This window comes from Gymnoscopelus microlampas, assembly GCF_963454915.1.
Source record: "Gymnoscopelus microlampas genome assembly, chromosome: 6".
Taxonomy (NCBI): domain Eukaryota; kingdom Metazoa; phylum Chordata; class Actinopteri; order Myctophiformes; family Myctophidae; genus Gymnoscopelus; species Gymnoscopelus microlampas.
In genome coordinates this window covers 30,930,241-30,956,223 of record NC_139943.1, presented here as the reverse complement: position 1 = coordinate 30,956,223, position 25,983 = coordinate 30,930,241, and the positions used below count along the sequence as shown (strand labels likewise).

At 41.9% G+C, this 25,983-nt stretch overlaps 1 protein-coding gene across 1 annotated transcript in view; it reads left to right on the top strand.

Annotated features, from left to right (window-relative positions):
* The window catches only part of LOC311047444 (cadherin-13-like), a 249,065-nt gene that overhangs the window by 167,324 nt on the left and 55,758 nt on the right, over positions 1–25,983 (top strand). Inside the window, exon 7 of the mRNA XM_084060172.1 lies at positions 24,483–24,661. Coding sequence (XP_083916298.1) covers positions 24,483–24,661 — 179 coding nt within the window. The remainder of the gene's footprint in view (positions 1–24,482; positions 24,662–25,983) is intronic.

Sequence of the window (25,983 nt, the reverse complement as noted above, 5' to 3'; positions counted from 1 at the left end):
TAAAGTGTAGGCTTAAGTTAATCAAGGGCATATTTTTCTGACACCATAAAGCTCTTTTAAATGTTGCATTTAGAAGATGTATCTATGAAGGAAATGGACACAATGGCATATAAATGAACAGGACTCCTATTTGAATTACTGTGAGTGCTTCACACTAATCTGTTTTCATATCAGAAGTTGAACAAATTAAAGCATCTACTCCTGCTGAGAAGTTAAATGAAACACGCACGCACGTGTGCAGAAATACAGAAACGCACACACATCACTATCAGTCACTTATGTACATGTTATATTGTAGCACTTTATATATATTGTGTGTGTGTGTGTGTGTGTGTGTGTGTGTGTGTGTGTGTGTGTGTGTGTGTGTGTGTCTGTCTGTCTGTCTGTCTGTCTGTCTGTCTGTCTGTCTGTCTGTCTGTCTGTCTGTCTGTCTGTCTGTCTGTCTGTCTGTCTGTCTGTCTGTCTGTCTGTCTGTCTGTCTGTCTTTGTGTGTGTGTGTGTGTGTGTGTGTGTGTGTGTGTGTGTGTTCCTGACCTAGGCCAAAATTGGGGACAACATTTTCAAGAATGTTATCTAATTGGGGACTAAATTGATGCCCCCAAATTGAATTTGACTGAATTTCATAGCTCTGGGGTTATAGTTAAGTTTTACAGTTAGGTCAGGGAAATGCAATGAATGTAAATGTATAAATTCTGCTAATTTGGGATTATTCTTTTGCACCATGGCTCCTCAAAAAATCACACACACTGATTAATCAATCTTTTGTACATTCTGAGGTCAGCTGACCAATTGCAGCTTGTCGTCCTTAAGACGAGGCTTAAGCAAAGAGGGCGGCGAGCCTTCTCAGCTGTAGTTCCCAAATTGTGGAACCAGTTACCTCTTCAGGCTCGTCAGGCTGGCTCCCACTCTACCTGTTTTTAAAACCCATCTTAAAACTATTTTTTACTCCTTGGCTTTTAACCCATTGATATTTGTACTCATGTTTAATTGTATTGTGTGTTCATATGTATTGCATTATGTTTGTATTTGTTGTTATGCCTACTGTGCAGCACTTTGGCCAACTCATTGTTAGTGTAAAATGTTTTTGAAACTACTATAATTTGACTAGAAGTAACAACAGAGACTCAGTATGGTATCTAGAGAACAGTCCATCCCGCCCACCAGGTGACCTGCTGTCCCACATTGTCTCATTATCAGCTCATCAGACTGATGAAGCAAAGGCAAATTAATGCCCAAGGTAGCTACTTTGGTTGGTGGCCAATTAACTGTGGGGCATTACGGGCAGGATAAATGAGTTTTCCTCAGGTGTGTGTGTGTGTGTGTGTGTGTGTGTGTGTGTGTGTGTGTGTGTGTGTGTGTGTGTGTGTGTGTGCGTGCGCGTGCGTGCGTGCGTGCGTGCGTGGTATATTAATACTACCGTATTTGGATCAGTAAGCTTCCCAGCCGTTAAACATATTTTTTTTCTGTAATCACTTGGTTGGATCGTGTTCATCCATCTCCTCTGTGTATTCACCGGCACACATTGTATTCCGCTAGAGCCAGGTCTGAAGTTGAAAGGCTGATGAAATTGTGTGATGAATGATGATTGATTATGGGCCTCATTCCCACTGCATAAGAAGAACGTTTTATGCAAGATTGTGGGATTTGTCAATATTATGTTCTTACCTCCGCCTTTCATAGACCAATGTACTTGAAGCATACTCGAAGTCTACCAACTATACATTTTCCATTTGGACAGAAAAATGACACCTGAACGGTGCACCCCCTTTCTCATGCTGATTGATGTCAAGGCATGCTCAAATAGGTTCACTTTTTCCCTCCACTCTTCTATCTGTCCACATGCACTGAGCCTGCAACAGCATCCTCCTATCTCCATATATGGAGAGGTTTGGGCTTGGTATTATGTTGATTATTCACTTAAGCCCTATATACTTTGTCATACAACGAATAGCAAAAATAGACCATCCACAACACAAGTTCATAGTGTGTTGCAATGCAATGCGTAGGTCCGCGTAGCTTGTACAGTAGGTCTGGCAATTTCTTTCTTTTTTCCCCCTTTTTTTTAAACAAATGTTTTGACCATTTTCTATATATCTTTAGATTTTTGCCAAAATATTAGGGACACCAGTGTTTTTTTTTTTCTTTCTTTTTTTTCTTGTTCATACCGACAGCAGTTTATACAGAGTATGCAGTACTAAAGGGGGTATAAATGTTTTTATTTTTTCGTTAAGCCCGGCCCCCACCCCCAAATTTACTGTTCGAACCCCTGAGTGAGAATTAATTTTCTTGAGCTGAACAAAGTACATTACGTCGTTCAGCCATTGGGAAAAGAATGGTGGCTGCCTGGGCGGACTTCCAGTGTAGGAGAATCCTGCATCTGGCTAATAAGGATGAAAAAGGCCACAATGTCTGTGTTTATAGGGTCCAGAAGCAGGAGTGTTAAAGTTATTAATCCTGTGAATTTAGTTACAATGATTCTGATTCACTAACATGCATGGTGGTAAGAACAAAATTGTCTATGCACACGTGTTATTAATCCAATGGTAATTTTGCATGCCCACTTAGTATGTTGTGCGTAAAGTAAGAACATTTCTATGCACATATTTGTGAATGAGGCCCATTAAGAATTATGATTAGAATGCCGTGTGGTCTGTGGTCATATGAGATAAATTCAAGCCTCAATTCAATGAGACATTCTTAACAGCTTGAATTAATTCTCTTCTATGCCTTTGTCCTCCAGTAAGGCATCATTGATTTTCCTGAGCCTTCTTAACTGAGCGATCTTCTTGTGAATTACCATAGGGAGCCATATGCATCACCCCACTGAGAGAAGAAATGGAGGTCTAAATGGGCTTTACTTTCAATAGCCATTCCATCTGAATAGATGTGAATATGACTTTATTTCAATATATTTCTGTGGTTTGGGGTAAATTATCTCACTCTCTTGTGGGATTTATGTGTCTTGTCATGCATAACTGCTATGCAGATGAAAAGTTCAGCTTTAAATTTAGAGTTAGAATCTCTCTAGAAAGAAGGCTGTGGATCCTTAAAGCCTAGCAGATATGAAGGTGTGCAGAGGGAATCCGAGGTGAGATCATGGGTCATCTCTTTTCGTCCCTGGTGGCCTTTCCACTACATGAGTGCTGCTAATATATTAAAGAATTTCTATTCTCCTTTGCTCCTACACTTGGTCCCACATCATCTCTGTCTTGATGATCTGTTCCCCTCTCTGGGATGGTGGAGACCTGTTCCTCACTGTCTCGTACTGGAAACCCTCAGAGACTCTAGCCAGACAAACTATTATCTCCATCCCTCTCTCTCTCTTTCCTGACAAGACATATCCAAAGTAATAAACTCCATGTCCAATGGCCTCCCCCCTCCCCCACCCTGAAGCTTGCTGCCGTCACTCCTATTGAACTTTTCCCCAACACCCCAACAACTAACGGCCCATCTCCAATCCACCCTTCCTCTCCAAAATTCTTAAAAGAGCAAATGCCTCCCAACTCACATCTCACCTGGACTCCAGTAACCTTTATGAAACCTTCCAATCCGACTTCCATTCAATACACAGCACAGAAACGTCTCGTTTAAAGGTCACCAACGACACCGCCGACACCGGTTTCATCTCTACCCTCATCCCCCTCGACCTCAGCGCCACTTTGACACCGTCAACCACTCCATCCTCATCTCACGCCTCCAGTCCCCCCTTGGAATAACTGGCACTGTTATTTCCTTGCTAAAATCATACCTTGCCGACCAACATTGATACGTCCCCATCAACAACTTCAACTCATGCATTGCCCCAGTTACCCACGGTGTCCCCCAGGGCTCAGTGCTTGGTCCGCTCCTCTTCATCAACACATCTTACCAATCAGACAGAGTGGCAGCCACCCATTCTACACCCACCACCTGTCTTACAGACATAAAAACATGAATGCACCTGAACATGAAAGAACCTTCTGTAAACTCAACTGCAACTAGAAAACAACCGCAACACCGGCATGCGACCAAGTATAAATCAGACATTAGACCTCGCTGAGTTGTGGCTGGAAAAAGGTGTTTCATCTCCCTGACTGTGTGTTCTTGCATGTTGTACCGGCATCCACGCGTTACTCGTCGCCCCACATCTTCCAAACTTTTGATATTAGATTTGATGATGCGCTCTGCACTGCAAATAGTGAGGACTTGTTTACCTCACAGCACTCTGGTAAAAAAATGGCAATGCGAGACAAGATGTAGGATATTGTGAAGCATAATTCCTATTTTGAAAGTAATGACTTGTAATTGTTAGATCAGTGAGTCTCCCACAGTAAGGTAGTTAATACTAAGTAGAATTGCTAACCTAACTACTGCCACATTGTGGTGAACACTGTGGCGTGTTTGGTTGAATCCCCTGACAGCTTACTTTTCTCAGCTTTTTTTTCCAAATCTGTCTTAGTTTCATAGTTTCATCTTTGTGTTGATCATGGGCTCAGCTGCAGAGCTGCCATGGATTGCGGGAACACGTGTTCGAGGTGATGAACTCTTTGATTGAATATTGATCTGATTGTCAGAGAAGCAGAGATGACAAAGTTCACATGCTGTGTGATTTGTACTTTAATGAATTCTGAGGGGCTTTGTATAGGAACAAAACGATGGATCCATCACCAGAGAATGACATGGCGTTGTCATAGCTTAGGTGAGTGGTGATGTCATAGTTTAAGTGAGTGGTGACGTCATGGTGGTGACTGATGCGAAATCTGAACACTGATAATCCAAGTCAACGATCTCACAGGCAACAATAATGGAACTGTCAAATCATCAATATTATACTGTAAGTAATGAGTTTGCTCAGTTTTACTGTTGTAGCAACAAATCAATGTCAATGTAGCAATGAAAGCATGTGGAAGGAAGGTCATGAGAGAAGTCTCACAACATCAGCTGTCTAGAAGGTCTGTCGTTTTAGACGAGTTAGAAAAAAAGAGAAATATGGATTTGAGTTCCTTGTCTCTTCTTCATCCATTTTTATTCTGTTTCTGACAGCTTGAAAAATGGTTTAGCAATGAAACATACATTTAAAGCTTGATAAAAAAAATAGAATGCTGTCATATCCATATTTCCCTGAAGCTTTGTGGAAATTGCCTCTCCTGCATTCATTTATCAAGAATTGCATCAGGTTCTTGAGTCCTGTGAGGAAACATGGCTTCAGTATTTATGTTGGAGATACATTAGAGATATCATTCTAATAATCTTCATAACTGACTTTAAGATTTACAGCTCTGAGCTCAACCTGAAATTTCACCTGAAATGATCCTCAGCTGATTTAGATGGTGATTGGTTTGCACTGCAGCTCCAGTGAACTCATCCTATTTTAATGATGAATGTTAGTGACAGATAAAGATCATACATGCATGTGGTACTATAAACACATCAAAGTAAAGCTCACAAAGTAAAGCTCTCTCTCTCTCTCTCTCTCTCTCTCTCTCTCTCTCTCTCTCTCTCTCTCTCTCTCTCTCTCTCTCTCTCTCTCTCTCTCTCTCCTCTTGTGCTAAACCTAGACTGAGCCTTTTGAAGTGCAGAATTGTATGGCTGTCTATGTCTGGGGGACGAAAACAAAAACAAAACAAAAAAACATAATTTATCAGGGCTCAACAGTGGATGGATTAATGCATAATTATAAAGTATATACCAAAATGCATTCAAATCTTTTTAATTTTGAACTGTTCACGTATTGTGCATTGAATCTGGACAGCGTGCACCACCTGAGAGAGAGAGAGATAGAAAGGGGTGAGGGGGGGTAGGGATCAGGGAGAGTTAATTGCGGGCAATTCACCGGTGCATTTGTGACCTCGAATGTGACACACCAGAGGAAAAGAAAGAAGAAGAAAAAAGTGTGAAAAGAAAGCACAGAGGCATACTCGAGTACGGGCAATTGGAAGGAGTATACACGCTAATGGTAGGAAAAGGCTCTAACTCTTCTCTTTCTTCCTGAAGACTACAGTGTCGCCAGGGTCTCCTGGACCTGTCTTAACGGTGAACTCTGCACCCCTTAACTGTATGCTCAGAGAGCTCATGATTGAAGCTGAATAATGCATGGCAGAAAATGTCAGCAACTTCACCTTTTAAACCCAACACAGTGCAGGAGTATTTATACTGCTGACACAGCCATGACTTCAAGGGACCTTTGGTGAAATTTTGCTGCAGGAAACCTGGGTTTAATGTGGGGGTGCAGGAACCTTCCACACTGACACCTACAGACACACATGTGTGTGAGTACACTCACACGTACGCACTCACGCACGCACTCACGCAGACGCACGCACACAGCCTGTACTTTTGACAGTTAGCTCAGCCTCTATCTCTCTATCTCTGTGTCTTCAATGGTTTGTTCTTTTCTTTTCAACTATTTTCAGTCCATAGTCTCTTATGGATATTGATAAATTGTTATTGATATGAACCATAGATAAAACATCTTCATTAAGTGATTATGTAGCTTCTGCCAGGTTTTTTTTTACCTTAAATTGACGATCTTTGCAGAGCCACAGGAGCCGTGATGTGCGGGTGCACATAAACAAAGCATGTCTGGGGGGTGGGGGAGGGTCTGATCTACCCACCAGAGAAAAACATTTTTAGTTGTGTTAGAGCGCCCTCTTGTGGAATTTTGAAGAAACTAATTGTTTTTGAAAAGATGGAGATCTCCGTCAATGGCGGTCAACGGTTAGATTTTAAATGACGGAGAGTGTTAAGAAGGTGACGATATATCTCATCAGTATGTGTATGAAATTTTGACAATAATTGCCTCTCCTCTCTCTCTCCTGCACGCTTGAGCTCCATGGATCCACTAATCCCTGTGATTACTGCTTCTGATTAGCCTGTGTTCCCTGGATCCACTAATCACTGTGATTACTGCCCTCTGATTTGCCTGAGCTCCCTGGATCCACTAATCACTGTGACTTCTGCTCTCTGATTGGCCTGTGCTCCCTGGATCCACTAATCACTGTCTTTGCTGCCCTCTGATTTTCCCTAGCTCTCTGGATCCACTAATCACTGTGACGACTGCCCTCTGATTGGCCTGAGCTCCCTGGATCCACTAATCACCGTGATTACTGCCCTCTGATTGGCCTGAGCTCCCATGATCAACTAATCACTGTGATTACTGCCCTCTGATTGGCCTGAGCTCCCTGGATCCACTAATCACTGTGATTACTGCCCTCTGATTGGCCTGAGCTCCCTGCATCCACTAATCACTGCAGGGACGTGCACAGATAGACTCTAGGTGGTGCTAGAGCACCTGCCCTTTGCCCTCTTGACCAGAAGTGCCCTTTTGAAAAAAAATGGGGAAAAAAGTTTTTTTTTCCAGTTTACAGCAGGGGTCTTCAACAGGGGGTCCGGGACCCCTAGGGGGTCCTCAGAGTTACTACAGGGGGTCCGCCAAATCTTTATGTGATATGATTTTTCTTTTTACCATAACCACTCGAAACCTAGCATCCCTTTTCTGAGGAGAACTTTAGCCAAAAATAGCAGATCTACAAGCCCACAACGCCTCGCAGGGCTTGTAGATCTGCTATTTTTGGCAAAGAGGTATAGGTGTAGAGGGAAAAAAGAGCAGACCAAGTAAACAAAAAAAAGTATAATTTACTTGAGCACCTGCCCCTCAAAATGTCTGTGCACGCCACTGAATCACTGTGATTACTGCCCTCTGATTGACCTGACCTCCCTGGATCCACTAATCACTGCGATCACTGCCCTCTGATTGGCCTGAGCTCCCTGGATCCACTAATCACTGCGATCACTGCCCTCTGCAGAGAAAGCAGATTACGGTGTGTCTGGATTCAGTGTAATGACACCACAGTAATGGTGATGATTTGATTGATCTGATGTCAATCATCCAGTGAATCTCTGTGCATGTGCCTGAGCAGCATGAATATGATGTAGACCACTGCTCTGCTGTTTCCTCTTGTTGTTTTGATGTTGTCTGGAAACAATCCAAAATGTCTTAATGGCTCATGAGGGAAGCGCTGTAGATTTGGTGGATGTGGAGATTCACTCAACTATGCCTGAAATGTTTTGCCTGACATTTGATCTTTCAATCATGTTGATCTTAACGAGATTTCTGTCCTTGGTGTGTGTGTGTGTGTGTGTGTGTGTGTGTGTGTGTGTGTGCGTGTGTGCGCGTGACAGCACTGTCAGATGTAGTAGATTTCTTCCTTCTGACATTCAGTGCTTTATAGACTGGGCCTTAAGCCGACCTCAACCTGCCTGCTGGTTTAAGGAGACATTACACTTAAAGACCAGCTGAATTGAATGTTTTGGCAGAAATGGATGTGGCGTATACTGTATGTGGTCGCGTGATGATCAAAGGAATCCAGGGACATTTTGTGGGGCTCTATGTATATATTATTCAAGAGTTATAAAACATTGTGTAAACCTGCCTGTTATAGCGCCAAGGAAAATGGAGTGGATGTTCTTCCTTGCCCTACTGGGAGTGTCCATGCAAAGTTTGACACTGATCGGTCCAGAGGTGATTAGCGTACGCACATACACACATGCACACACACACGCACAGGGGCAAAAACATAAATTCCGCCTCCCGGCCTTGCAGCTTGGCAGAGATAATATAATCTCCCCATTACCAGCACACTAGAATGTTGTCTATTTCCTTCTTTCCTTTGAAAGTTGTTTATCTCAGCACTGACATTTCATTAGTGCCTACGTGAAACTTGGAGAAAATATGCTGATTAGTTGTCGGCAGAGTATGCCAGCTACAACTGCCCTCAAACTAGAGCCTTTAGTCTGGTTAATCTGTACAGCATGAAAGTGAGTTTTAGAGTCTCTTTAATTGTTCAGTACCCTCAATCTAGGCATGGTTGTTTTGAACGTCTGCAGTTTTTTATCTTAATCATCTGCTCTGTTAGTGTTTAAACATGTGTATCCTCACAGAACCATGTTAATACTTTAGTGCCCACATAGCTGTCTAACCACTTCTCCAGAGTGAGTGACACCCACAGCCACAACACCAGAGGGAGTGCCTCTGATCTGGTACCCCCCAAATTTAGCACAAACATGGGGACAGTTTCATTCTGTGGAATGTTCTGACATTATCCATTAAACGATGTGAATCACTGGCTTCCTGCCAAACTGGCCTGAAAAAGCATCTGTCAGAAAAGTGGAGATAGTTATTAAATCCCCTTGAAATGAGGGGACATACTGTATACTGCCACCGATATTCCTTTTCCCCTTTTCTCCTCTGCAAATATAGCTACATGTATTTGTATTGGTTGATGACATGTATTAATGTGTTAATATGCTATGCTCTGTTGATGAACTGAACACCATAGGACCACAATGGAAACAAGTTTCCCTTTTAGCCCAAGTGTTTTACTGTACCTCCGTGTTGTTTACATTTTTGACTACTAAAGCATTGAGTCACTCAATCAATCAGTTGATGTCTCTGCCATGTCTAGGGACCAGATAAATGTAAAAGTGCACCAGGCGATACATTAAACATGCCCTTTGGTCTTGCCTCTTGTTGCATCAGAAGTCAAAACAGGAAGGCGTTGCAGGCGTAGACAGATGAGCAGCAGGTTACTGTGTGATGACTGTGAGTGGGTTGACTTTGATTGAACATTCCCTTTGATACAGCAGAGCTATGAGATGCTGCCAGTTTGATGAGGATGCTTACGATCATAATGGACTATTGTGAAACGGTGCTTCCATTTAAGATTGCATTCAATTGGATGAGGGGGGAGAGAGAGAGAGAGAGGGAGAGGGGGAGAGAGAGAGAGAGAGAGAGAGGGAGAGGGAGAGGGGGAGAGGGAGAGGGAGAGGGAGAGAGAGAGAGAGAGAGAGAGAGAGAGAGAGAGAGAGAGAGAGAGAGAGAGAGAGAGAGAGAGAGAGAGAGAGAGAGAGAGAGAGAGAGAGAGAGAGAGAGAGAGAGAGAGAGAGAGAGAGAAATTACAGTATAGTAAATATACGAAGTATACACATTTTAGATCAATGGGTTAATCTAAATTATACCTTTACTAAAAATAAATCCATTATTTTGTCAAGGCTGAGATCTGAAAAAAGGAATATTGTGAGCTGTACATTATGTGAACATTTGCATTTGTCATAGTAAGTCTGGTTTCATCTTTGTTGTTCTTTGATGTAGACTTTATGAAAGTGGTTCTGTAGTTGTTTGAAATGAAAATTGATAGTCATCTTTCTAGCACATCAAAGACTTCTATTGTGAGGCATTGTTCACACGGATGCATACTGTACCATTCTCTATCATAGAACTTCCCATAGTTAAGGGCAAATCTTTGATCTGTAAGAGCATCTTTCACAGCTGCATGATCTGTTTTGAACAACTAAAAGATATTTCCCAGTTCAATCTCTCTCTTCCTTTGTAAAAAGTCACTCTGTCTGTCTGTCTGTCCATCCAGCCGTCTGTCCGTCCATCTGTCTATGTCATATAAAGTGATAACGTGTCAAGTATATAGGCTACATTTATTAGCGTTGAATGTTCATTCTCTGGAATGTTTGCTGGCTGTTTAATTCTTGATCAAAACTGAGATGTTTGAAAGCAGCCACTTGTAAAGTCTATCAGTAGTTGCTTTGAAAAACTTTATCACCCAATCATTTATTCAAGTAGTTTATTAAAATATGCTGCTTATCCAAGATCTCTGCTCTTCCCTTCCTGTTTCTTCTTAAAGTACAGTATGTTCATCTATTATTGGTCACGCTGTTATCTCTCTGATTAGATGCCTTTGTCAGCCGTGTTCTCCTTATCAGCGAATCAAAATATATGAGATATAATACATATCAGCATATTATGCATGCATATATATATATATCAAACATTCTAGTGTGACTTTATATATATATATATATATATATATATATATATATATATATATATATATATATATATATATATATATATATATATATATAAAAACATTGCAGCGGCAGCAGCCGTGGCGTCGGCCGGCCCTTGCGGAGGTTCCTCGGAATAGGAGACACTGCCGCGGCTGTTGTCTGCAGTTACCGGCAGCCGCTGCCGCTGCCGGAGAATGCACTCGCTCTCCCTCCTAGAATGTTTGAACCCAGATGCAGAACATGAGACACAGGCCAAGCTTGCAGATAAAAGTCTGTTTATTCAGAAAAGAGAAATGAATAACAGACAAGCTGTAGCTGGAGGAGACAGGAGATGATCCAGTAGTTTGTGAGGCTAGGTTAGATGGGCAGTTAGCAAGCATTCTATGTGCTTGTAAATACACAACTGAAATTGAATTGATCAGAACAAGCAGTGGCGCGGGAAGGGGGGGGCTACGGGGGCTGCAGCCCCCCTGGTGATGGGAAGGGATTTAAAAAAAAAAAATGTATTACATTTAAATTGAATTAAAATAATTAAATAACGTAACCCTAACCTAACCCTAACCCTAAAACCGAAATAAAGTAAAGGAAAAAAAGTGCCAAAACCCACCCAAACCCGCACATTTTTCGACCCGAACCCGCAAAAAAATGCCCCCCTGGCTATTAAGTACTTCCCGCGCGCCTGAGAACAAGATGTTCCATACCGTATCAAAAGATGAAGACCCACGATACTGCTGCTTGGGTGTTCTGTGTTTCTGATGTTAAGGGACTGTTGCTTTCCTGGGGCTTGCTGTCTGATGTTTGACAGACCACCATGTGCCATGCACCACAGAAAACATTCACCAACAGACTTTGCAGTTTGCTTTATATCAATTCCCACTGACGCTGTCTAACCAAGTGTTTGATACTGTACAGTAGTTCCCACTCACGCCTGTACTTTAGAGTGTGTTTTCTCTTCAGTTGTGAACTGGGGTTGGAGTTGGTATCAGGGGTAGACGTTCTAAATGCCCGGGTAAGCAGCGTAGCCTTCCATATTAACTAAGGGCAAGGCAACTCGACAGTGCAAGGCAGCAGCCAGCAGGCACAGTCAGGTTGAAGGCGTAGGAGGTCACTGTCCTTCTTGTGTTTTATTAGGTTCAATACTGCTAAATTCAGCGTTGATGTGTGTGTGACAGACATGTGCAATAATAATAATAAATATAGCTGCAAGCAGCGATAATACGGGGCCAGTGAATAGAGAGAGAGAGAGACATGGAAATGGAATAGATTGAAGAGAGAGAGAGTGACATGGAAACAATAGATTGATGAGAGAGAGAGATGGAAACATAATGGTTTGATTGGACATCTCAACCTACTGCCATTAACAGGATTCGAACTCTCAACCTTCAGACTAATAGGCTGCAACACTACCTATAGTGCTATAGCTTTGTCCAGGCTGATATTGTCTGTTGAAGATCATAAACTCTTGCCTTCTTTCATGAACCAAGCCCCTGTTTCACTAACACTAAGATCACTCGTTCACAAACCATTTACCAATGAAGAAATTGTACATCTCCTCAGAACCAAAACTAGTGAAAGTAGCCGATCTACAAGCTCACAAACCATGAAAAGTTGTGAGATTGTAGATCAGCTATTTTCAGAATGAAGTATGTCATACGTTGAAAAAAACGTACTCTCAAATAAGCATTTCAGGTTATCTTTACCATTTGCACATGTATTCATTGATACAGTCATGTTGTTTGCAATTCAACTTAAATTAAGTCTACATCAAGTGAGGCTTGAACTGGCGACCTTGAGATTGTGAGGCATTCATTTAAGGGAGACGCCATTGGCCCAACAGACAAGTAACTGTGAAAAAGGAGATCACACAGATGATACAGTTTCACGCAAATAGCTGAAAAATCCTGGGTTTAAGTGTTTTTCAAACTGCTCAAAATTGCGGACAATCTAAGGGCGGAGCTTACTGGTCAAAGCGATAGATGTGTTCCTCATGAGTCAAGGCACAAGTGTAAGAAAGTTTCACGACTTTCGGCCAAACGAGGAATGACTTTCAGAAGTTATGAGCCAATGGCTGTTTTTCATATAATTCAAAATGGTGGGCGATCTAAAGGTCAGAGGTCAAAAGTCAGACCACGAAAGTTGTCGGGCATGAAGAGACGCATGTGTGTATCGAAGTTTCATGGTTGTAGGTCAAACAGGGCATGAGTTGTACCTGTTCAAAGTTGGCACTTTCAATTGAGTGCTATAGCGCCACCCTTTGACGAATGAGTGTGAGAATTATTTCTTGGTAGTTTTTCATGAGCATCTACCATATGGCCGAGTTTCGTAAAAAGCGTATGCACGGTTAAGCCAGAACTGGCAAAAACAAGTATTTTTCAAACTGCTCAAAATTGCGGAAAATCTAAGGGCGGAGCTTAATGGTCAAATCGATACGTGTGTTCCTCATGAGTCAAGGCACATGTGTAAGCAAGTTTCACGACTTTCGGCCAAACGAGGCATGACTTATGCCTGTTTAAAGTCTGCCTTTTCAAAAAATTGCTATAGCGCCCCCTTTTGGCCAATTGGAGTAAGATTGGTTTCAGTGATATTTGGAATGACCCTGTACATTTCTGCAAAGTTTCAAAGAAATGTGAGTCTGCATGTATGTTTTAGGCACAGATGAATCATTTTCATAAAACTGTAATAGTTCAAATCTATCTCCTCCTGGGATTTTTGAGCAATCTGCACAAAACGTTTAACACTTGAACTTTGGACCACTGCCTACAAAAATTTCCAACGGAAGTGAAAAAATGCAGAAGTTAGGAGCCAATGACTGTTTTTCATATAATTCAAAATGGTGGGAGATCTAAAGGTCAGAGGTCAAAAGTCAGAGTGTGAAAGTTGTTCAGCATGAGGAGACGCATATGTGTATCCAAGTTTCATGGCTGTAGGTCAAACAGGGCATGAGTTGTACCTGTTCAAAGTTGGCATTTTCAATTGAGTGCTATAGCGCCACCTTTGGACGAAAGATTGTGAGAATTATTTTTTGATCGTTTTTCATGACCATCTACCATATGGCCGAGTTTTGTAAAAAGCGACAGCACGGTTCAGCCAGAACTGCGAAAAGTGGCAGAAGAAGAAGTGACAGAATACTGCCAATAACAAAACAGGTCCAGAGCTGAGCTCTGGCCCCGTAATAATAACTTGAATTTATATAGCGACTTTCAAAAACGCAAGGACGCTTAACAATTACAAAATTAAACAAACTATTTGTCAAAAGCCTGAGTAAACAAGTGACTCTTCAGTCCGGACTTGAAAGAGTCCAATGTTGGCGTCTGGCGAATCCCCTTGGGGAGAGAGATCCAGAGGGCAGGGGCTGCCACACTGAAAGCTCTATTGCCGAGGGTCCGCTTATTGGTGTGAGGGATGGTGAGGAGCCCTAAGTTAGAAGACCTCAGGTCCCGTTCTGGGGTGTAATCCTGGAGGAGGTCTGACAAGTACCGTGGGGCTAGGGCATGGAGAGCTTTAAAGGTGAGGAGGAGCAGTTTGTAGGTGAGGGAACGTAACCGGAAGCCAGTGTAGGTGTTTGAGGGTGGGGGTGATGTGTTGCCAGGGTTAGGTACGGGTGAGCACTCTGGCATCTGAGTTTTGCACATACTGTACTGCAGTCTGTCCAGGGCTTTGATGTGCAGGGGATGTTTATGAAAATGCGAAACAAATCGCGTCCCATATTGTTTCAAAGCGGCACGCAAGATTTAATTGCCAATTAAAGGACGGGTGGTAACCTTATGTAAAAGTATTTGACTAGTTAGAGGAGAGAATCAGTACGTCAGGATGGAAGGAGCTAAAAAGAGGAGAGGCAGAGAAAGATGTCCAAGATTTAAAAATATATTTAATCAAATTGTATTTTGGGTTGTTATAGAGACACTCTGATGATACATTGTGCTGATGTACACACTGTCCATGTCTAGATAACTTTTACTGTATCTATCCTATCTCTATGGAGATTACTTTTGCCGTTCTGCCAAACATTGATTTTCTATCCACTCAATCTGAATATAATATTTACTGATCGACAGAGAATATAATAACTTCTACATGAGAACAGCAACCCCAGAATCATCTGACTGAAGGTACAGTACACACACCAGGATGATTAATAAGCTTTAGGACTGAAGTAATATTCTGTCACATCTTCGCCTTTTCAGATTAATCACTTGTTTTTCTAAATGAGATACTGGAGTCAGGCTTCAGCAGTACATTAACGGTATGAAACATTTGGACGTCAGGGGGCATCACAGGGAAATTAGATTGACTTAAATGATGTTGGGATCATGTGACCATGGTGGTTAGCTCAACTCTGGGCAATTATTGAACTTTGCTGATTGCTGTTGGATATGGGCATCTGAGTCAAATAACAGTGAATCATCGAGAAAAACTGTGTTGTCGAATCACTACGTTCCCCCCATGTTTTATAACTGTCAAGTTAAAGTTTTGATTTCATTATCCAGGATCCACCATTAATTATAACCAGAAGCGTTTGCCCATGGGGCAGCCTCTTCAGTTCATTAGCAAGTGTGTTATTTATATAGTCACCAGACTATGCATTATTTATATTTTCATCAGACGGATGCTTTATTCATAGTCTCGTTAGTAAGTTTGTTTTTGTGCAGTGGTGGTAGAACTGTCTTGTCTGCCATTCAAAATTAGGTCTTTGAACATTGCTTTTTTTTTTACACACTGTCATCACGTTGAGAGCCAGGTGAAGTTGCTTGTTAGATAGTCTCTCTTAGTCAGACTATTGGAGATCCCCACTTACTGCTACGTCTGGTGACATCTAAATGCAGTGTGGTGGCTAAAACTGCGTGGAAACAATTTGGACTTTGATGAAAAAAATAACTGCATTGCAGAACTAATGACTTTCCTTCATACTGGGATGGTGATATGATTGGCTTTCAAAGCAGTAGGCATAGGTTTGTCTGCAGCCATTTTCTCCACTGTCATAGCCACTGCAGTGAATTTAGATTGATTTGCTATTATTGACAGAAATACATAATATAATTTAGTACATGACCATATTTGTAATTCCCTCCAAGCACAAGTGGTTTCCTTGCTACTGGTTTATTTGAAGGCTTGTCTTCAAATCCCTCCAAATCCGCAAACTAAACAACATCAAATAGACTATGTTACATTAACATAAGATAACACCATGCACAATGGTGGAAACATTTTACCCAAGTAAAATACAGATAATTCAAGCAAAATACAGACAAAAAAATACCTTGTTGGCTGCATGCTACATAAAAAGGTTGCAGAGACATACAGAAAAATATAATCATATATTCATACAATTTCAAAGTACTACTAATATGTTTAGGTCCAGTTTCTATTCAGCCCATTTCAACCTATTTTCATAGGCATGTTTCTAAACTGACCATAACCCACCAATGACACAGAGTGAGTAGACAGAAATGCTACAGTACCATCTTATAATGAGTATTAGTGAGGAGTCGGACCAACTATAAGCTAAGGTTGAAAACGGGTGAAGTGCTCCTTTAACAACGGAGCTAATCAACTTAAGGCTTGCAGGTAAGGCTTTTAGATGTCACCAGATGTATCGATAGGTGGAAATCTCCAATTGTCTGGCTAGTCGAGACAACTTGTTAAACAGTCTAGTGTGTTTAGGACTAAAGGTAAAGTGATGAGTTTAATGGAGTATTTTGATGAAGTATAAACAGATGTGTCTGCGCAACTACTGACTATTTCGAACCAACAGTATGGGATAGAATAGTGCATTCATGGTTTCTATTTGGCTTTTGTATAATCTGATATTGGTTGGTGTGTGTTTATGTACTGTATAAAATAAATTGATACATAATTTGTTAATGATCTGTAACATGTTTATGATCTAATCATCACATAAAAACAATATTTGGTTAGGTTTTGCTTGGCATATTCTGATTGCATCTTTTTTGCGACCAGGACAGGAGAGAGGAGAAAAGAACAGGAGGAGAGAGCGGAGGAGATGATGAGTGTGACAGACAGTCTAGACACAAAAACTGCTACCGGAGAGGTTAAGAAGAGGAAAGTATATCACATAGACAGATAGACACAGAGATAACACATTTGCTGCCCTTGTCACACAATAGAAGCAGAAACTATGAGACCAGGGTTGTCCAGTTTTCAAAACTGAACAAAGCATTGGCAAAAATAAGAATGAAGTAATGCTTATGAAACAGGAACATAATGTTTGATTTCAAAACGTTTGGTGCTGAATGTCTAGATGCACTCGTATTATGGACGAGTCACGACAATGGATTTCTTCAAACATAAATGATTTATTGTCTCTCTTTAGCCACCAGTCTGCAACCTGATCAGATTTCCTGCTGAAACTGGAATGGGGAAACTGTATTACAGAGGAGACAGTGAAGGAGAGCTGGGCTGTATTTCACCTCTATTCACTTCACTGTCATTACAGGGCTCACTATCGCAAATTTAGTTCTTATTGAATCAGAATTCATTCCACATCCTGTTTCACGTTCTGCTCTTGTTGAATCTGAATTTGTTCCTTCAGAAAAGTATTTCGATTTAATGAATGGTGAAAGTTTTAGATATTCAAGTCGTGCTAAACTCTGTTTTATCCCTAGTTCTGGTCTAGCTCTGGTCCATAGCGTTAGAAGGAGTTCTCCTTAAAGCTATGGTAATTTATGTAAAAATATTTCCGGAAATTATTTGATTTACTCACCTGCGCCGTCTACAGATCTGGTCAATGGTAATCTATATGGACCAGATCTGTAGGGCACCGCTCCTAACAGAGCGTTAGAGAGAACTCGCTAACGCTCTGGACCAGAGCTAGTTTATCCGCAGACAGTCACAACACAGATGTTTTAGGATGTTAGGTCACAGTATTGATGAGATGATTCCTTTTTTCTATCCCCTTCACCCCTGAGAAAAGAACAACTCAACTCTCTCTCTCTCTCTCTCTCTCTCGGCTCTGTTTCTAGTCTGTCATGGGTGATGTCATCCAGTAGCACAGCAGAGCATGTGTCTGGTTGATAACAAAGGAAATGCTATCATTCAAAACATGTGGTTCACTTTGACTGAGATTTGAGAGGATTATAATTATTCTCTGAGGACATTCAGAGAATAAACATCCAATATTAGATTTCTAAGTGGTCCCATTATCCCAGTATGACGTCCTAGTGGTGTTTCATAAATCCGTTGATGATTGATGTGATGATGTCCAGATTGAGGGAGGCTTGCTGGTTCCATGATATCGTTGCCGTCGGGCAAAAACCTTGTATCTCCAAATGTTACTTGTATGTTTTTTTGTAAATTAATGCCCTACTTCGTCGTACAAGAGTGTCACGCAAAAGTAGAGAAAATAGCCGATCTAAACAAGCTCACAACGCGTCACACCGCGACACATAAGATTGCAAGTCTGCATGTTACTTTCGCTATTTTAGAAACATTTTAAAAGTGAAAGTGGTTAGTGTGTCTTTGGGTTTCATAAATATTGAAAGAGCTTGTGTTGTGACTAAATAATAACTATGTTGGCTCCATTGGAACACAGGTTCTTTTTTCCATTTCATGAAAAGTAACAGTTTACATACCAGGTTTCCACCCGACATGCGACAGCAACGATAGTTGTCATTGACCTTGGCGTCTGATGAAACCAGAGAAACTTAAGAAGATCAATTGTGACTTGATCTTACTGGTATTCGATTAAACCAGTGAAGGTTAATTGTGTCTTTGTAACTTGATCATAATCGTTTTTGACATTCCAGCGCTCAAATAAACACCTGGCCAGGTGGACTGCTATAGTTTGACTTACAGCTCATACAACATTTCAGTAAACAAAAACATCTACTGATGCACAAACTTGGACACATCATCAGTGTTGTTCACAGTATCTCATTTATTGGAGCTGTCGCTGTTGAAATGATTAAATGTGTGCGTGCGTGCATGTGTGCATGCATGCTCTAGCTCACCTCTAAGAGTGTGGTTTTCAAGGTGTGAGGTGGAACAGAGTGTCAGTAATGAAGGAGATAGGATTGCATAATTATCCTGCAGACGAGAGCGGTTTGACTAATTCACTGTGAAGTACCATTAAGAAGACACTTATAAAGAAATGGAGGTTCATGGGTCGTGCTGCTTGTATTTTGGTGTTATTTGTTCGCTATGTAGGTCATCATGTGCATCTTGGGATCCACATGGGCATAGCTCCAATGTGGATGCCGGACTTCATGTGGCCAGCCTGAGATGTCAGTCATCTATGGCGTTCTATGACATATCCTACTATCCTTACTATAAATGTGCAAAATCTCTGTCCGTGTGTCTGTCTCATTGTGTGTCCATCTGTAGTTCACGACCAGCCGACTTAAACTCAGCGTATCGACAACGAACAGAGGTTGTGATGCACCAAGTTGGAAGTTGGTCGGATCCCCATGCAGTTGTACACTGATGTCAACTATAATGACATCATAGACTGGCTGAGAACTCCATATATGGGCATAAAAGGGACAGACATACGGTACAATTGGCGCAACAGGCATTGCATAACCGGGTGGGGCATGCATGTCCAACTTGCGTCATTGTTCCCGATTAGGCTGGTGCCAAACGGGCATCGCTCCAGTGACTCTAAATATAAATTTAGTATTAAAAAATAATATAAAAACAATGGAACACCAACATTTTGGATGTACCAATTTGGCATACTGGCAGTGTGCAGAGGACATTTGATGCTGTCCAGCGGTTTGAGAGATTATCTCCAGACAATCATAATGAGACAAGCACACAGACCGACCCTTTAATAGAAGGCTAGCCTCCTGCAGAGCCATGCAGTAGCAAGATGGGGTCTAATAACGCCACGCACGCACGCACGCACGCACGCACGCACGCACGCACGCACGCACGCACGCACGCACGCACGCACGCACGCACGCACGCACGCACGCACACACACACACACACACACACACACACACACACACACACACACACACACACACACACACACACACACACACACACACACACACACACACACACACACACACACACACACACACACACACACACAGAGAGAGAGAGAGACAAAGCATAAACATATATGACTCCTCGTGGCTGGGGGAATAGCACCTAACTATTTTACATACTGTCAAGGATTTTTACAGTGTTCAATTAATTTTGATGGTGACCATTAGCACTTTTTGCTACGCCCCTTCAAAACATCCCAGGCAGTTAACCAGGTGTGTTGACCCCATAATCACAACTCTGATTTGAGGTCTTTCCTCCCCTTCCCTGCCCCTCAGCTTCCAGTTTACACTTTCCTGCCTAAATAAATCTAAACTAGAAGAATGTCAGAGTGCACACCTCCACCAACACTATGCAATTACCAAGACTTGACTTTTCCACCTTAGATAGGATTGTGTAATTGCCCTTGATTGTGACCTCATTTTATCTTACTAGAGGTCGGGCCGCTATGCGGCCCTCACACCTACGTTGCACCGCCGATCCGACCAGTATGTCTGAGTCATAGTGACAGGGGATTTGTCAGAGTTCCCGTTATACCTGTCTGTCTGTGTCCTTTTTGTGCCCATTATGGAGATCTCTGTATCAGTCCGTCTACCTGTGTCCCTTTTACGCTGTGTCCCTTTTAAATCATCATGTCTGAGTCATAGCGATGGGCCCTGGGCTTATCGGCTTTGTTTATGGTTATGTCCTATTAGCCAATGTTAATTAAGATTCTTATCTCTCTACTCTTACCTGTACCTATCCTGTGTTACCTACCTATAACTGAGCTTATCTTTTGACCTTTGACCTTTTTGACCCAACAGTTGATCATCATTCTCATCAGGTTTAATGTTTTTGTCTTGATTTTGACCTTGACCTTCATTGTGAACTTCACCTTTGACCTTCTCCAAGTTAAAGTAAGACTCTGGATCTCCCTGTGTTCACCGCCACCAATCATACGTTTATTCAAGTATTGTACATGTTAAGTAAGCTTTGAGGTACTTGAGTATTTACTTTTTATGCTACTTTATACTTCAGAGGGGAATGTTGTATTTTACTATTTATTTGACAGATTTATTTTACTGGAAACTTTTCAGATGATGATTTAACACAATGGATGAAAATACATCACATTGTTAAAATGAATCCAATCGTGTCCAACCTTTTTAGCTTTTGATGTCTTACAAAAAGCAGTGTAGTTGGGGTCACATTTCAGATGTGAGTCGTTAACAGCTCCAACAAATAGTGTTTTGTCCCTCACAACTTCTCACATGATTTAATTTCAATAAATGTTCAAATGATCCAATATTTTACCTAAGATCAAAGATTAGAGAAAAACGGGGAAAAAATGGAAAAATCATCTCATGACCACTCCAATTTATCTGGTGACTCTTAAGAGGGGCCCGCTGCACCAAAAAAGCTAACTGTAAGTAGTTCAAACAAGCTCCACAGCTACCACAGTAACATGCTTCTTTCACTGATGCTTCAGTATTAATAATCAAATGATGTCATAAAACCAGTGCTATTTAACTTTATACAGTACTTTTAAGTGCATTTTGCTGCTACCGTAATTCTTTTACATAAGTAGGATTTTTCATGCATGACTTTTGCTAGCCATGCAGTATTCTTATATTGCTGAATTGGTACTTTACTGACAAGTATGATGTTGGTGTTAGCATTAGGTGAGGTAGTCGATTGATTGGTGGGAAGCCGGGGGAAAGGGCATCCGATAGCACCAAGCTTCTTATCAAAGCAGGTGAGAGGGATGAGGGGGAACTGGTAGACGGGGGAGGAGAATGTGGAGAAGAGCTTCCGGTGGTTATTTTTAGCACGGTAGAAAATGGACTTAGCAGTAGATAATGAGAGTCAGAAAGAAGGCAGAGAGGAGTGAATGAAAGTGGGCAGAGGACACCTCCCACCCAGATTTATGCCACAACCTTTCAGCTGCACTGAGACATGATCGCTCAGCATTGAGGGCTTCAGATAACCAAGCAGCTGGTGGAGGCAGATGTGGTAGTTTTGAGGAGAGAGGGCATTGACACAGACTGGAATGGTGGAGAAAAAGGAGGAGGTTGCAGAGTAAGTTAGAGGGAGGGGAGGGAAGAGAGGTGAGGATATAGAAGATGAGAGAGGGGGGGGGAGTTTAGAGACCTCAAGTTCCATCAAGTGGTGGCTGATAGACATCACCAGCTCTGAGTAGGAGAAGAATATAAGCTTGAAAGAGGACGAGGAGAAGTAACTTGTCTACGGGAAGGTTGAAGTCACCTATACAGTTTATTGTTTATTTTAGATCCCCATTAGTGACTGCCTCAGCAGTGATTATTCTTCCTGGGGGTCAAACAGTACAATTAAAAAATTAAAAAACCCTGGGGGATGTTAATCTGGCTCTGGCAGGCTCCCTGAGCCAGGCCTAAACCTGACCGCATACCAAAGAGGTATAGTCTCATCTCATGTGGTTGACCCGCATCATCTTAAATCATCAATTCCAGAGTCAGCATGTTTTGCCAGAGGAAATGTCTGGTAAGCCTCTGATTTGCTGGGCTGTTATAGAAGTCAGTCTTCTGTCCGTGGAAGGTCAATTCATATGTCTGTAATGCATTTGTTGAATGTTAGGATGCAGTCCTTAACCACTTGTCAATAGCGGTTACATTAGATATTGGGCCTGATTCACTAAGCTTGCTTACGCCAAAATGTTGTACTTATGGGCTTTTACGCAAATTCCCATGTTATGAGTCTGATTTATCAATATTTTTGTCCGTGAATTTTGATGGACGTCCTCTCTATGTCATTAGAATGCCTTATTCTTCATGCAAAATCAATTGCAAATAAAAGATGTATGACTATGTGCCCAACATTTGTCAACACATATAAAAAGAAAATAAATATATTCAAACAATGTATTGCTTGTATGCATATTATACACATGATGCAAATTCAACCAATTTCTTTTTCTTTTCAGTTGAGCATTTAGAGTTGAATTATGAAATCCCTCAGTGTGTTTGCCTTGTGGCCACAGTTTCGCCTATTGGACTTTCAGGCCAATGTCTCGCTTTTCATTTATTATATTGACCACATCACATGAACGTAGTCTTACCATCTGATGAGGATACAGTATGGATGAAATCTAGCCGTGTCCATTACTCCATTTCCAATTCCGATGTAGGACAGTGGAGGGTTCGTCCGAAGGACAGATTCCCCTCAGTAATCAATAAAGCTCAGATTTCTTTTTATCAGATATTGGCGGATTCCAACATCATCTTTTTACCTCGGCAAAGATGAGCGAGCAATTGTTCAGTAGAAAGGGTATATATAATATCCATTCCAAGTTTTATAAGTTACAAAGTTATACTTTTATACAACTCTGCAAGTTGTCAAGTGGGTGCATCCCGCCGCGTTGTAAGCTTGTAGATATGTCCATTTTGAGGAGTGGTGGTGACGTTTTTGGTCCGACGTTGATGTTTCCGGTTGCTTTTTATGGTCTTAAATGGGGCATGGAGCAATGCAAATGATTCCCCGTGTGAACGTGCCTCTGACTTTCAGACAAAAATTAGGAACACCTGTGATACATACACCTTGGAAATATTGAAATGCAAATAAATGTTTGTATTAATGTGTATGTGTAACCACTCATAAAAACCTTGTCAGGCTGTTCTATTCCACTGCAGGCAGTCCAGTCATAGACTCGTGCTGCTATTTGTGTATGGAGGGCATTCAACAGGTTATTCTGTCAGCTTAACCATGGTTGTTATATCTATTAGTGTATGCTTGCCAACATAGAGAATATGACCATTTAAGAGCACCTTACTAATGCAAGAATAGCAGCCCTGGGAACACTATAAGGAGACTTGGAACTTAGGAGAGAGGACTTATAGCGACAGAGGAGCGCCCAGGGGAGGTGTGAGAACAGTCGGGTGGCTGTGCCGTGCTGCAAACTATCCTGCTGCTTGCTTTTCTTCTTCCGAAATAAAAAATGAAACCTTCTACACTTCACCCTGAGTGGATCGAATTTATCCATAACAATATCCATCTCATTTCTGGCTACTGGGAGGATAGTAGAATGCCATCTTCTGTTAAGAAGCTGATAACAGTGTCCAGCTCTTCAAGGAAATGCCTGGACCTGGGGGACGATTGAGCACAGCTATGGGAATAGAGACAGGGTGTATAATTGAGACAGCATGCAATTCAAATGTGGAAAGTGAAAGATTAAGAGCACAGACATTCTAAAGACACTTGAACAAAGTGTATTTAGGCCAATGAGTCACTCATTGTTTGAAGGTCCCAATATGACCGCAACGCACGTTTATTTTGGTTACCTAGTAGTAACATACCCCCCCCCCCCCAAAAAAAAACTGTCTTTTGACTAAGAAATTATCCATAAGGGATTTGTACACTTATATTAGTTATATTAACATCAGAGTTATATTAACACCAGACTTTTACTGTGTAGCATTGCTCCAACACTGCTGGTTAAGTCCCACTTCTTCGTTCTTCATTTGTACACTCTCAGAGTTATGGGGGTCAGTGGCCCTAATCCGTGCCAAACTGGGGGTCCTTGAAATTAAAAAGTTTGAGAACACCTCTCTTAAGGTGCTTTTCCTGTCAAGACAGCACAGATTGTATTAGTGTTGAATTCAGTGGTGTGTCTCCTTCAGGAACCACGGTGATGATGATGACAGCGTTTGACGCCGATGACTCTACGACAGACAACGCTGTGCTGCGTTACAACATCATCAGCCAGTCACCTGACAAACCTTCGCCCAACATGTTCTACATCGACCCAGAAAGAGGAGACATCGTCACCGTCATCTCCCCGCTGCTGCTGGACAGAGAGGTGGGTGGGCTTTAGCTGTCTTTGTCACATCATCGTTTTACAGGTGTCAAACAATATATGAAAAAAGTGTACTTAAAAAATAAATGCAGAGTAGGCTACCTCAGACTATTGTGCAAGTAAAGACATCAGGTAGCAGCACACAGTTTCACATTCATATTATGCATAAAGGGATAGTGCCAGTGTAATGGGAGCGTACTGTGATTGACATGGCGACAGGGCTTGTTCAGCAGCTTGACTGTGGAAACTGTTCCATAGTCTGTTATTTTGACATTTGCTGTTGCAATAACTTCTGACTGACGGTAGCAGAGTGAGCACATTGTGGCTGGAGTGGTGAGTGTCATTGATGATCTGTGTGTGTGTGTGTGTGTGTGTGTGTGTGTGTGTGTGTGTGTGTGTGTGTGTGTGTGCGTGTGTGTGTGTGTGTGTGTGTGTGTGTGTGTGTGTGTGTGTGTGTGTGTGTGTGTGTGTGTGTGTGTGTGTGTGTGTGTGTGTATGCGCATGAGCGTGTGCGTGTGAGTGTGTGCGTGTGTGCTTGTGCGTGCATGCGTTTTATCGTTCCTGCGTTGTTTGGCGTTTCTCTTTGCAAGTTTGTTTTCACTGCTTCACTATTCTTTAACAAACAGTAGTCCTCATTCCTTCTTAATATCACACTGAATTTGTTTTCACTAAGAGTGAAGACAGAAGGAGGTAGTTGAATATAGTATGTGTGTGTGCATGCTTGCGTTTTTTGTATGTATGTAAACGTGTGTGTGTGTGTGTGTGTGTGTGTGTGTGTGTGTGTGTTTCTCTGTTCTGTAATGAAGCTCTGACACATGCTACATGCTGTTGCATACTCCAGCTGAACAGATGAACTTTCTTCAGTTCAGGGCTGGCTCAACCGAAGACAAACTTTGGACAGAGTCAGACAAATGCCAAAACATACTGCCCCGAAACCTGTGAGTTTTGAACGCTAGACCCCGTCCACTAATCTGATCAATGAATCTGCCTAGCATCACTGCGGCTCCCTATGTCCGCTCAGGCCACTGACATATTGTGTATTGGTTTTAATTGTGGGAAATTGCCGCTGTGGGAAATCTTTCATGGAGGTACGGAGGCTTTGCCATTTCTTCCAATAGTGTTTATTGTCACTCAGGGGGAGATTACAGAGGTGTTGTTTGCACCTCCTGGAGGTTGGCTTCTGTCGTGAGACTTGTAGCTTGATTGAGCAGCGAGTGCCAGAGAGCCGCAGCAAAGCACACAGACAGACACAGTAAGGAGAAATGCAGCCACTCGTAGCTCACCCACAGCAGCTTGTTTGTAAATCCCCACTCCTTGGGGTGTTT